At 45.9% G+C, this 14,344-nt stretch overlaps 1 protein-coding gene across 1 annotated transcript in view; it reads left to right on the top strand.

The window, feature by feature from the left end:
• Positions 1-445: 445 nt before the first annotated feature.
• GTPBP4 (GTP binding protein 4) overlaps positions 446-14,344 on the top strand; it is a 30,828-nt gene continuing 16,929 nt past the window's right edge. The window contains exons 1-5 of the mRNA XM_082257472.1: positions 446-577; positions 9,441-9,611; positions 11,037-11,140; positions 11,228-11,364; positions 12,298-12,398. Coding sequence (XP_082113598.1) covers positions 530-577; positions 9,441-9,611; positions 11,037-11,140; positions 11,228-11,364; positions 12,298-12,398 — 561 coding nt within the window. The 5' untranslated portion in view covers positions 446-529. The remainder of the gene's footprint in view (positions 578-9,440; positions 9,612-11,036; positions 11,141-11,227; positions 11,365-12,297; positions 12,399-14,344) is intronic.

The raw sequence follows: 14,344 nt of genomic DNA, 5'->3' as shown, positions 1-14,344 counted from the left end.
AGGGAAGGGCCCCTTTACATTGGTGGTCAGTAGGGAAGGGCCCCATACATTGGTGGTCAGTAGGGAAGGGCCCCATACATTGGTGGTCAGTAGGGAAGGGCCCCATACATCGGTGGTCAGTAGGGAAGGGCCCCATACATTGGTGGTCAGTAGGGAAGGGCCCCTTTACATTGGTGGTCAGTAGGGAAGGGCCCCATACATTGGTGGTCAGTAGGGAAAGGCCCCTTTACATTGGTGGTCAGTAGGGACTGGCTGCCCCCCTACATTGTTGAGCAGTATAGAAGGATACCTTACACTAGCCGTCAGTATAAACCATTGCTATAGTAACACATTAAATTAAAAGAAAAGAAAAAAAAAAGATGAGGCTGCCTGGTAAACACAGCCGTCAAACGCCTGGCAAATGTGCCCATAATCCTCATGGCTGCCTTAGTGCTTGGCCCGGATTTCCGCTTCCTCTTTTCTCAGTACACCAGTTTCCGGTCTCTTCCACTCTCTCGGAGTCCGGGTCGGGGCAACACGCGCCGCAGACATGGCGCTCTACAACTTCAAGAAGATTATGGTGGTACCCACCGCTAAGGTAAGTCCGGGAATGGGGACCCTGTTTTAAATTTTGGAGATCCGGCGTGGGCCTGGTGTGCGACACGTGGCTGTAGCCCGGACCATATGAGACACGTGGAGAGTTTCCCGCAGTCCAGGGCTGTGTGTTCTGCCAGCAGTGTACGGGCTCTGGGTCACGTGGGGTGGGGGAGAGAAGCCCCCAGGATCTTATATGGAGGCCGGAGTGGTGGGAGAGCTGTGAGCGGTGTGTCTGCCATCACCCTGTGTTATAGTATTATGGGGGAGCAATGTACATTCTGCTTCTACATCCTCTGATCTCTGGCTGCCATGCCCACCCTCTGATCTCTGGCTGCCATGCCCACCCTCTGATCTCTGGCTGCCATGCCCACCCTCTGATCTCTGGCTGCCATGCCCACCCTCTGATCTCTGGCTGCCATGCCCACCCTCTGATCTCTGGCTGCCATGCCCACCCTCTGATCTCTGGCTGCCATGTCCATCCTCTGATCTCTGGCTGCCATGTCCATCCTCTGATCTCTGGCTGCCATGCCCATCCTCTGATCTCTGGCTGCCATGCCCATCCTCTGATCTCTGGCTGCCATGCTTATCCTCTGATCTCTGGCTGCCATGTCCATCCTCTGATCTCTGGCTGCCATGCCCATCCTCTGATCTCTGGCTGCCATGCCCATCCTCTGATCTCTGGCTGCCATGCCCATCCTCTGATCTCTGGCTGCCATGCCCATCCTCTGATCTCTGGCTGCCATGCCCATCCTCTGATCTCTGGCTGCCATGCCCATCCTCTGATCTCTGGCTGCCATGCCCATCCTCTGATCTCTGGCTGCCATGCTTATCCTCTGATCTCTGGCTGCCATGCTCCTCCTCTGATCTCTGGCTGCCATGCCCACCCTCTGATCTCTGGCTGCCATGCCCCCCCCACCCCCCGGGTAGGTTATGTCTCAAGCATATGGGCATACAACCTGTAGGCAAGGTTCACACCAGGGCATTTCTAAAATGTGTATGAAAACAAGGTGCACAGGCAGCACGATCTGTGATTGACGACTCCTTTGGACTCAGCTGATCACAGATAGGGTAAAGGGCCGATCACAGATAGGGTAAAGGGCCAATCACAGCAGGCATTTTACCATTTAATCAGTTGTCAGCCAATGACAGATGATCACGGAAGTAAACAAGCCGGATATCAGCTTTTTTTTTTCCTCACGCTGACAGCATAAGGCAAGAGTGTCAAACTCAATTTCATCAATTACCCCCTTCCTCCCTACACAATATGTCAAGAGCACCCCCACCATCTGCAGTCAAGAGTCCTTCACCCTCCCTTAAATCACAGTGCCTCCCCTTAGATTGTGCTGCTGCTGAGAAGAAGCTGGGGGCATTGCTGGGATCAGTGGGAAGCAGAAAGTGCATGGTCTGGAGGGGGACCAAAGGAAGGCTGGAGGTGCAAGGGCCACTTGAGATGGCCTGGAGGGCTGGATTTGGCCCACGGTCCTTGTGTTTGACACGTGGAGAAGGGAAGAAAGTCGGTCACCGGCTTCTGTTACAGGGACATCGGTCCCACACAGTGCCATCTATCAGTGCCCACCAGTGCAGCCTTATCAGTGCACCTCAGGGAAGGAGAAAATTTGCGAAATTTTATGACAAACTATAAAAAACGTTTTTGTTTTGTATTTTTTTTCTTCAAAATTTTTCGTCTTTTTTTATTTAGCAAAAAATAAAAAAAAAAAACAAGTGGTTCTTAAATACCACCAAAAGAATGTGCTCTATTTGTGAGAAAAAAAAAGTAAAAAATGTAATATTGGTATAGTGTTGTGTGACAGCGCTGAAAGCTGAAAATTGGCCTGGGCAGGAAGGGGGTAAAAGTGCCCAGTCTCATACAATAAAAAAGCATGAAAACGCATAAAAAAAACATGCACAAAATGTACCATGGTAAGCACACGCACAGGTGTGATACAAGCCTGTAAAAAGGGGCCTTCCTTCTCAGCTCATAAGTTTTTTCATCCCTCAGGGTAGAATGACAAGGGCTCGAAGCCTTTCAGGGCCTCTTCAGGAGGATCCAAAGGAGCCTGGTCTGGGAAGCCAGGATCGGGCTTCTCCAGACCCGAGGATAAGGCTCTTTCAGCATGAAGTTACACCCTCACTTGTATCGGGGGTGGGGGGATGTCTTCGCTGGTTTCCGGATCTGTGGACTTCCCTGGTGCAAGACAAGTGGGTCCACAAAGTCATTCGGTCCGGCTACAAGATCGAGTCTCGCTCTTGTCCCCCGGCAAGGTTTTTTTCTTTCAACTTGCACCTGTCCCCAGGCCGCTTACAAGGCCTGTTTGGGGCAGTACAAGGACCTGTTCCTTCAAGGGGTGATTTTTCCAGTTCCGACTTCTGAACGTTTTCAGAGTTTTTCCTCAAAACTGTTTACAGTCCCCAGGAAGGAAGGCAGAGTGCATCCAATTCTGGACCTCAAGACGCTCAACTGCTTTGTGTGGGTACAGAATTTCAGAATGGAATCCATTTGAATGGTGGTGGCATCTTTGCGTCAGGGAGATTTCCTCACCTCTATCGATATCAAGCATGCCTACCAATATGTGCCATTCATCAGCGGTTTTCTCCGCTTTGCTGTGGGAGAGGAGCATTATCAGTTTGTGGCGTTACTCTTTGGTCTCGCCTCTGCTCCTCGGGTCTTCACAAAAGTGTTAGCGTAGCAAAGCTAGCACCGGGGATCGGGGTACTGGGCTACTTGAACAATCTCCTTTTGTGAGCGGAATCTCGCTCTGCTCTGGTGGAAACCCCGGAGATCACAATATGAAGTCTGCAGGAGTTTGGCTGGATTCTGAATTTTCAGAAGTCTGCTCTGACTCCGTCCACGAAGCTGGACTATCTGAGCCTGACTCTGGACTCAGTCTTTGCCAGAGTGCTACTTTTTGGGCAAACTCCAGAAATTGCAGGCTGCAATTCGCCTCCTGCTGTTCAACAGATGGTCATCCCTCTGGAGTTGCATGCGGGTGCTGAGCCTGATGGTGTCAACCTTCAAGGCAGTTCCGTTTGCACAGTTCCATACGAGGGAGATTCTGACCAAATGGGACAAGACTCCGCAGTCTCTGGACTATCTGATCCGACTGAGTCTGGGAACAAGGGAGTCCCTGATCTGGTGGCTTCATTCTCCGACGCTTCAGCTGGGAAGCTTCCTCCCCTTGTATTGGACAGTGGTCACTACGGATCCCAGCTTGTCCGGCTGGGGAGGCATCCTCGGCAAGCATTCTGATCAGGGGATCTGGATGCTGGAAGAGTCCAGACTCCCGATCAATGTCTTGGAACTCTGAGCGATCTGACTGTGTCTGGATCATTGGACGGATCGTCTTCAGGGTTGTCCAGTGCGCATTCAATCGGACAATGCCACGGCTGTAGGTCACGTCAATCACCAAGGGGGCACAAGAAGTGTCCTGGTGGCTCTGAAGGTAGCCGGCATTCTAAGGTAGGCAGAACGGTTCGTTCCAGTCCTCTCCGCTGTACACTTTCGCGGGGTGGAAAATTGTCAGGCGGATTACCTCAGTCGGCAGGTATTGGACCAAGGGGAATGGTCCTTTCACCTGGAGGTGTTTCATCTGCTGTTTCCCCGGTGGGGTACCCCCAAGGTGGATCTGTTGGTGTCTCGGTTCAACAGAAAGGTGCAGAGGTTTGTGGCTCGGTCAAGGGATCCTCTGGCAGACACCATAGACACGCTGGTGCCCCTTTGGGGTCAGTATCTGCTGATTTACGTCTTCCCTTCTTTTCTCTCAAGCTTCTGCCCAGACTTCTACTCAGGATCATGGCAGAAGGGATTCCAGTTATCTTTGTGGCTCCGAACTGGCATCGTCGGGCTTAGTACACCGGACTGGTGCAGCTGGTTGCCGACGTTCCTTGGAGGCTTCCTCTCAGGGACGATCTGCTGTCCCAAGGACCGACCTTCCAATCTGCTTTACAGTTGCTGGCTTGGCTGTTGAACGCCAGGTGCTGAAGGATTGAGGTTTATTTGAATCTATGATTCCTACACTGTTGAACTGCGACATTGTGGCAGACAGATCGGACCCCCAACTGACATTTTTGACAGTTTTTATGCACTGTTACTGTAAAAATGACACTGGCAGGGAAGGGGTTAACCCTGTTAGGTGATGAAGGGGTTAAATGTGACACTAGGGGCGTGATTCTAACTGTGGGGGGCATGGTTTGTGAATTAATCGCAGAGACATGCGATCCTATATAGCAGGATCACATGACATCTGTGATCACTTCAGGGAGAAGTACGGATGGCTGTGTTTACATCAGCCTTCCGTCCTCTTCTGTCAGCGGCTGGAGATCGTGGGTGGCCGGCGGCCATTGGAGCCACCTGACACCCGCACTGGCTCCCCCGCTGACGAACGGGGCGGGGGCGTGCCTCCGGCGGCGCGCGATCGTCCCATAGCTCCTCTCAGGCGAGCGCCGTACATGTACGGCGCATTGCCTGTAAGAGCAAGACTGTCACAGCAAATCTGCGGCGGCTGGTCGTAAAGTGGTTAAGAGGAACTGAGCCTCTTTAAGGGTGTATTGCTTTTTTCAAGTGGGCTCCACTTGATTTTGGTTGAGCCCCTGTTGCCTGGTTGGCTGTTTAGCCTTGGGAATTTTCTGCTGTTTTTCCCACCCCTCATGTTTGACACTGCTTTGGGACGTCCCAATAGTCAAGAATGACAGGAGCTGTGTCTGTCAATGAATGAAAGAGAAAATGGGATTTTGACAGATTGAAAAATCCATTATACTGATGTTCATTGACGGACACAGCACCCACCCCTCTGTGGAGTTATAATTTTCCTGACACTGCTTGTAACAAAACTAAATGACAATAGCAGAGAGAGGGAGTATACCTCCTGAGACTGCCCATGGGTGTAGCCAGAATTTGTTTCTGCCTAGTGCCCTACTCCTGTAGGGCAGGGCTTGACAAATTTGCCTGAGATCTAGGAGCCAGCTAAAAAAGTTAGGAGCCATTTTTTTTTTTTTTTTTAAACTAACAACCAAGCTTTATTTAATAAAACGGATACTAAATTTACACATAAATACGACTAGAACCTCACTCTCCTCTATAGCGCAATTGGATGGAAAGAGACTGTCTGTCTCTTTCCATCCGATGCCATCTGATCTGATCCACGGGGTGGATAGAAAATAGAACCACCATCCGTCTGTTTTTGGCGGACAGGATCAGATGGCGGCAGATAGGGCTGAACGATATTCAATGTAACATCGAATATCGTGCTACAGGAGTGGGCGATACTCACATTGCCGGATCAGCCGATATTGGGGACTCACAGTGAAGGCAGGTAGAAGAATACAGCCCGACCGTCCCGCATGTTATGTCCGTCCTGCAGCTCTCCTGACTGAGCGGTGAGCAGCGGCACAGGAAACCAATCACGCGTGCCTGCACACCTGATTGGTTCGCTGTGCCGCTACTCATAACGTGATTGGTTCGCTGTGCCGCGCTCACCGCTTGGTCAGGAGAGCTGCAGGACGGACTTAACATGCGGGACGGATGTCGGCATTGTCGGGCTGTATTCTTCTACCACAACTGTGAGTCCCGATTTCTCTGTTTATAGATCTTCCCGTCCAATGGCAGGCACTGATTTCTGATGGTGCAGTGTTAGCTCTGTAAAGCTGAACTAGCCCTTCAAGTGTAGAAATGAAACCTATTGCAGCTCACCGGTCTGTAGAGGTGGGGGCTACAATTGTTTTTTTACAATTTATTTTTCTTCTTTATTTTCACCTGCTGATCACTCTAGGAAGGAAGTATGTTAGGACTATATAACACCTCCCCCTCCCTGTAACATGGGGGGGGGGGGGTTAGTCAATAGAGATAGCTGGGAACAATGCTGAATGATAACTGTCCCTAGAGGAAGAGAGCATAGGAAGTTATCAGTTCACAAGACCTCCTCATCATCACAATACTGCATTTTATTGTATAGTATATGTGTGTTTTAACCCTGTATTTAGCCTGGATTGATGGCTCTCTCAATATCGCAATATATATCGTTGGGAAAAAAAATATCGCAATGTACTTTTTTTTCCAATATCGTGCAGCCCTAGCGGCAGATTACCGCTCCATAGAGGAGAATGAAGGGTCCGATCAGGTCTGCCTGAAAAACTGACAGGCGGACCTGATCAGACAGCCCGTGTGAAAGGGGCCTTTGGCTGTGGCTGTGGCATGGCGATGAGGAAAAAAAACCAAAAAAGATTATATATATATATATATATATATATATATATATATATAATTTTTCTTTAATAATAATAATTACAAAAAAAAAGAAAAAAATTATTATATATTTTTTTTCAAATTTAAAAAATAAATTAATAATAACCACACTCCCTATCCACTTACCTTTTAACCGCTTGCCGACTGCTCACAGTATATTTACTGCAGCAGTCAGCCCCTCACAGGCAGAGTGACGTAGGTCTACGTCGCTCGCCTGTGAGGCTCTGGGGAGCGAGCGCGCGCCCGATGTCCGCCGGTCACTCGGCGATCGGCGGGGGAGAGGGAGAAAGTCAGGCAGCTTGTGTAAACAAGCCACCTGTCATTCTCCTCGCTGTAAAGACACTGATCACACGGATCTAGTATGTAGATCCGTTGATCAGTGTCCTTACAGCTCAAGCCACAGCCAATCACAGTAGAAAGCACGCCCCTAGGGATACACACAGCCCCTCCCTCCCAAATAAAGTTAACCCCTTCACTACCAGTGTATTTTTACAGTAACAGTGTATATGTATAGCACTGATTACTGTAGAAATGTCACTGGTAACCCCAAAAGTGTCAAAAATGTCAGTCAAGGGTCCGATCTGTCCGCCGCAATGTCGCAGTACAGCAAAAATAATCGCAGATCGCCGCCATTACACGTTAAAAAAAAAAACAACAAAAATGACAAAAATCTTTCCCTTTGTTAGTAAACGCAATAACTTTTGCGCAAACCAATCAAAATACGCTTTTTGCGATATTTTTTACCAAACATAGGTAGCATAAAACAAATTGGCCGAAAATGTTGAAAAAAATTTTGATTTTTACATTTTTTTGGGGGAATTTCATATAAAAAAAATGTGAAAAATATTGTTATTTTTGCAAAATGTATGCTCTTTTTTTGTTTATAGCGCAAAAAGTAAAAATCGCACGGGCGATCAAATACCACCAAAAGAAAGCTCTGTTTGTGGGAAAAAAAGGACGTCAAATTCGTTTAGGTACAGTGTCGCACGACCGTGCAATTGTCCGTTAAAGTCACGCAGTGCCGAATCGCAAAATACCCCCTGGTCGTTTAGCAGGAAAATCCTCTGGGGCTTAAGTGGTTAAGCAAAGGTAACTGGACCCGGGAGATGAAGCCTGCAAAAACTTCCTTCTCATCTCCTCTTAGGAAGGAGATGGTGAATGCATTAAAGCGGTTGTAAACGCTGCCATGATCCCTCACCGTCTCTTCCGGGTTCGGCGGCTCCGGCGCGGTGATTGGCTAGAAGAGACGGCTCCGGCGCGATGATTGGCCGGAGCCGCGATGAAGTCACTCCCGCACATGCGCGCAGGAGTGATTTTCCGGCAAGCTCCCGGCAAATAGATTGAAGGTCCCCCCCGGACCTTCAGAGCGCATGCGCCGCTCGCGCGAGCAGCTGCATGCACTGTAAATATCTCCTAAACCATGCCGGCTTAGGAGATATTATTTGTACCTACAGGTAAGCCTTATTATAGGCTTACCTGTAGGTAAAAGTGTCAGAAAAAAGGGATACTACCGCTTTAACAGGCAGTGGAAACAGTCATTACTCCCGGCCACCACAAGAGGGCGCCGGTTCCCCAGCCTCTCTCATCTCACAGAAGAAGGCCGAAAAGCCGGGGCCTCAATTTTCGAACGGCGCGGAAGTCTGTGCACTCGGGGAGGAGGTGGGGGCGCAAAAGGGACAGGACACCTCCTGCAGGGCACCCCAGGCACCAGGCCGCTAATTCTAGTCGCAAATGCAACCTGGCGCCCGGGGTTTGTCGAGCCCTCCTGTAGGGGACAGTATAACCCAATGGTCAAGAATGACAGGAGCTGTGTCCGTCAATAAACATCAGAGAAATGGATTTTACGGTAAGGCAAAATCCCATTTTATTTTTTTCTCCATTCTTAATTTAGAATGTAGCATACCTGCTTTAACCCTACAATCGTCAATAGAAATATATAAAATCTCTTCCTGGTATCTGTTTGTCTCATTTTCATCACAAATACAAACTATTCACGGTATTGTACCAGCAAAAGAAAGCCACCTATAATCCCCAAACCGACTTCTTAGAGCTTGCTCAGGGCTATGAACACTTCTCTGCCCCCATGTGAAGATACTCTGCCAATTACAAGGTAAAAGCACTTTCATGGGTTGAATGAGTAATAGGTTTTACCTATACCCAGACATTCCAAGTATTTCTCTTTGTTTCCTGTGGGTGAATGGTAAAGTGAAGAACAGGTTTGTAGATTCCGCTGGAGAGAGCAGAGAGAAAAGCGTTTCTATTTATTATGGCCTGCATGGGTGAAGGAAGGAGACACTTATAAAGACAAGATTTAAAAGAAAAGATTGAAACAGTTTTGTACTTTTTTGCCCTGTTTTGCTCCAGATCAGTGAGTCTCTTTTAGGGCTTATGAAGAAAAGTTCTGGTTCCAGGTTGAATGCTAATCTGGGGTAATAAAAATATGGCAAAGTTATCCTTTAAATTGTGCTGCGGAAGCAGGGCTTGTCCATACACCTGTTCTTAGTTACTATTTTGCCCAAATGGTTACCTAGGTAGGATTTTGCAGTAGAATATAACTTGTTTGCCCTTCATAACAAAAGTTACAGATCCCTTTTGATGATTTTCAGTGTTTTTTTCTGTCTTGCAGGACTTTGTCGACCTCACTTTGTCAAAAACGCAGAGAAAGACGCCGACGGTAATCCACAAACACTATCAGATTCACCGAATCCGGCATTTTTATATGAGAAAAGTCAAATTTACACAGCAGAATTACCACGATCGACTCTCCCAGATTCTCACCGACTTCCCTAAACTGGACGTGAGTATCTCCTGATTCTTTCTCTCCCTATGGGGAGGTAAAGAAGTTCACTTATGTAGAGTTATTGGTGCTGAAGAATTTCTGTTAACTGGAAATTAAAGTAGAACTATAGGCAAAACTCTTTTGTTCATTTTGGATAGAGTAAAGCCCCGTACACACGTACCGATTGTCGGCCGTAAATATTCGGCCGACGACCGATCGGCCGATTGTAGGCTTGTTAATATGATGCTTCCGAGAGCCGACAGTGCATTTTCGGCTGAACAGAATCTGTCGTGCAGGCATTAAAACTTTTGTTGGCCAACACCAGAACGGCCGATTGTTTGCCAGTCAGTACAGATTTCGGCCGACAGACAGCAGATTTGCAAGACTGGGCATGCTCAGAAAAGAAAAAAGACAAGGAAAGTTAACCATCACATGACATCACTTCTGCAGTCGACTGTTGTTGGCCGACAAAATTCGTGTGCAGTCTTTTGCAGTTTTCAACAGACACGACAGCCCTGGACAAAAGACGGCCGATCGTTCGGCCGACGATCGGTATATGTGTACGGGGCTTAAGGGAGAGTTATAACTCCTGTCAGATTTTTTTTTTCACCACCTGTGTCCAATTTCAGAGATTTCCCTGCAAATTAAGGGGGTTCCTTTGGGACCCCCATGTCACCAGAATTGGTGTCCCCATTGGAAGATTTCCCCCTTTTTTACATTTCTGGAGACAACTCAAAATTTGGAATTTTCCTTTACTTTCACTTTTAACGATAATGGTAAACAGGACTGATATAGGGTGAATCTCCTTACTGGGGACACAGACAGCTATAAAAACCTAATAAGTTTTCTAATCCATGTCCACTCTGTCCAAAACAAAGAAAAGGTTTTGCCTTTAGTTGTACCCTAAAGTGGTCATAATATAGTTTTTTTATCTTAATGCATTCTCTGATTTAAGATAAAAACCTTCTGTGTGCAGCAACCCCCCTAATAATTACCTAAACCCCATCTCGATCCAGGGGAGTTGCGCGAGAGACTCAGCTGTCTAGGATTCTCCCTCCTGATTGGCTGCGACAGCAGTGAAGTGTCATAGGCTAGCGCTGCTGTCAATCAAAGTCAGTGAGCCAATGAGAATAAAGAGGGGATGGGGCCGGGCCATAGCTCTGTGTCTGACTCTGAATAGATACACACGTCAGCGGTTTTGCCCCCCACAGGAGGGAGGAGCCAGGAGTGCTGGCAAGTGACCCGAGAAGAGGAGGATCAGGGCTCTGTGCAAAACCACTGCAGAGTAGGTAAGTATGACATGTCTGTTTTTTTAAACAAAAAAACAAGACTTTAGTATCACTTTAAGAGAGTCATTAGTCAATTGTGTTGCAAGGTGCAGATAAAATACTCTTCATGTGTTCCAGAGAACATAATTACGTGTATTCTTTTTCTCTTCAATAGGATGTGCACCCATTTTATGCAGATTTAATGAATGTCCTGTATGACAAAGACCATTACAAACTCGCTTTAGGACAAATAAATATCGCTAAGAACCTAATTGACAAGTGAGTGAATATTTCCTTTTTTTTTTTTTCCATCATTGATTATTCATCCTGTTGAGCTAATCTGACTGTTTCTGTGTTCTGTTTCAGTGTGGCCAAGGATTATGTGAGGTTGATGAAATATGGGGACTCTTTATATCGTTGCAAACAGCTGAAACGAGCCGCTCTGGGACGCATGTGCACCATTATCAAAAGGCAGAAACAGAGTTTGGAGTATTTGGAGCAAGGTATTTCCATATAATACAGTGCCTATATATTGTACATGTCTTGGGTCATGTGACTGCAGAGTGACCTGCAAATTTTAATGGGACATCTAAGTGACCCATACTATTCCTTTTAATATCCCATCTAATAGTACCTGTGCATAGAGGCTCTTTTTTTGCTTTGTCTGTATTGTCGCAGCTTGTTAGAAATCCCTAAATAAGAGTTGTGGGAATTACTTTATCTCTTTTCGATGCCTCCATCCTCCTTGTCACCATAGCAAGAGCAGTGGCATTCGTCACTTTAATACCCAAATTCTTAAGCCTCATTCACATGGCATGTATCAAAGTGTATGTCCGTGGAGGACTGTGTTTACCCGCACAGGGATGTACAGATGTCCCATGCATCCTTGTGTAGGCAGTCCCATTGATGTAATTTGGGACATAGTGGCTGCACAGATGCTGCTCCCAATCTGTCCCCAAATGCAGACAGAAGTAAATGTCCAGGAGTTTGTTTGATTTGGCATTGTTGAGCACATGCAGGTATGTAACGTTAATGTAGATGAGACAATGCATGTCTCCCCTGCATTAAAATTCCTGCCTGTTCGCCTATCTTTAATTCTGTGATATAAAAAAACATCACTTAAATCAATGAATACATTGATATTTCATTGACCTATCAATGATTTTTTAGATTGAGTAGGTTTGTAATAACTTTCTGTTTTGAGAGGACAGTGTTGGGCTTTGAATGGAAATACATTTTGGCCATTTTCGTAATGTCATCTCTTGCATTACTTTGTACTCTTCTCTATTGTGAGGTGTCTGTACAGATATGCAGAAGTCCTGTGTTATCTACAGGAGTCCCATGTACATGCAGCTTAGTGTTGAAGAGTGGGGTTGATGTCATCTGAAATTTTAATCTATCTGTGAATATACCGTTTTTTGTTTTTTATTTTACAGTTCGTCAACATCTGTCTCGGTTGCCATCTATTGACCCTAATACACGTACCTTGCTTTTGTGTGGCTATCCAAATGTCGGTAAATCCAGCTTTATAAATAAGGTTTGTGTTATTTTAATCAAGATTTCTTTGTGTTCACATTAATTAAACTTTATGCAGCTAAAACATTCCATAATATTCAGGGGCATAATTGTAAGTAGTAAGTGTGATTTTAAATAAATATTCACCGGTGGTGATTCAACCATTTTCAATTAAAACACATGCACTTGGCAGTTTCGCAGTTTCACTTGCAGGGAATGTTTCATGAATATCTCATTCACTGCTTTATGACTATGCCTCTTAGTTTTTCCAGCTTTATTATCACTTTTGGCCCAAATTAACTATTTTCATAACAAAACAATGCAGCGACTGTGTGTGCCGTAGTATACCCTGGTAGCATTAGCTATGTACAGTATATAGCTCTGTGTTCCAGCAGCAATATGAACGACATTCAGTCTCCAGCCGGAATTAAAGCGAGTGCTGCTCCGCTAATCAGGAGAAACCCTATATTCATATTAGTAGATACATGGCTTCCTCTGAATGGCCAAAGTGCAGAGATGGGCATATGATGTCACAATATCAATCTCAGCCAATCAGAGAAATCAGTATTCATTGAAAAAATATAGGAGTTCTCCTGAGTGGCAGAGAAGCACTTGGCCTGACTCTTTTTAATATGGAAAGTTACCCATATTGCTGCTGGAATACAACCACAATATGCAGTGTTGCTTACTGTATGCAGCTTGTGCTACTACAGTATATTACAGAACATCCAGTGGACCCAGTGTTTTTTAAATGGAAGTAGATAACTCATGAACTATATATAGTGATAACAAAGCATGAATTATACTTTTAAAGTGGTATTGCTGCCTAACACTAACTTTAATGCTTACAAATGTTCCCTGCCTCCTCCAGCTACCTGTTCTTTCTAACCTGTGTAATCAAGATGTGTATACTTACCTTTTTTTTCAGTCCGCTCTGGTCCAGGCACATGATTCCACAGATCCATCTTCCCTGTGTCAGTGAGCTGCAGCTGTAGGGGAGAGGAGGGAGCTGCACTAATAGCTGGGCTATGGACAATGTCATGGCTTCTGGAAGTTCTAGCCATTGTCAAGCACTCCCTCCTCTCCCCTGCAGCCACCGCTCACTAAAATGTAATTACATGACTGGAACAGAGTGGGTTAAAAAAGGTATGTATACAGATCTTTTATACATAGGTTAGGCTTGATGGGTAACAGGAGGGGGCAGGGGGCATTTTTAAGCATAGATACTTTTAGACAGGAATTACACTTAAAATATAGTGGAATAACTGTACATTGCAATGTTTCCTGTCGCTCAAATACTTGTCAATTGTATTGACACAGTGGATTAATAAAACTGGAGAGTGCAAAATCAGGTGCAGCTGTGCATTGTAGCCAATCAGCTTCTAATGTCAGCTTATTCAATTAAGCTTTGACAAAAAAAAAACTGGAAGCTTATTGGTTTCTATGCAGAGCTGCGCCAGATTCTGCACTCTCCAGTTTTAGTAAATCAACCCCAGTGTGTGGAAATGTTTATGTTGGGTGGATTTGGTGCATTTCAGGGAGTCTGTCACGTGGAACTCTACAAGTGTGAGAAGCCTTAGATGGCAGCAATGCAGAAACTGTTAACGTAAACCTATAGTTAGAGAAATAGAAGGTCTGCTGTGGTCAGAACCTTCTGAAAATGCTAGTTACCAGGCTGTTCTGATCTGCTGGTGAAAGTACTACTTATCATTGGTCCAGAACAATTTTGCTGAACAGGAATTCATACTCATCTTGCTACTTAGTTTCTGCAGTTTAGTTACTCCAAGTATCAAAGCCTGAAACAGCCCACCAACCAACAATCACAGCCTACATATTTCTCTCAAGCAAACATGTCACTAACCTAATTTTGTAACTGTTACCTGGTAACTCCACGCAATAAATATATTTGTGTGATTCAGAGCATGATTCTCTTATGGGTCTGCCCAGCTTTTTTGTAAGTCCAACTTT

The sequence above is a fragment of the Pelophylax lessonae genome, assembly GCF_965119305.1.
Source record: "Pelophylax lessonae genome assembly, chromosome: 5".
In the NCBI taxonomy this organism is placed as follows: domain Eukaryota; kingdom Metazoa; phylum Chordata; class Amphibia; order Anura; family Ranidae; genus Pelophylax; species Pelophylax lessonae.
Note: the sequence above shows the minus strand (reverse complement) of the source record. Positions and strands in the feature narration are given on the sequence as shown.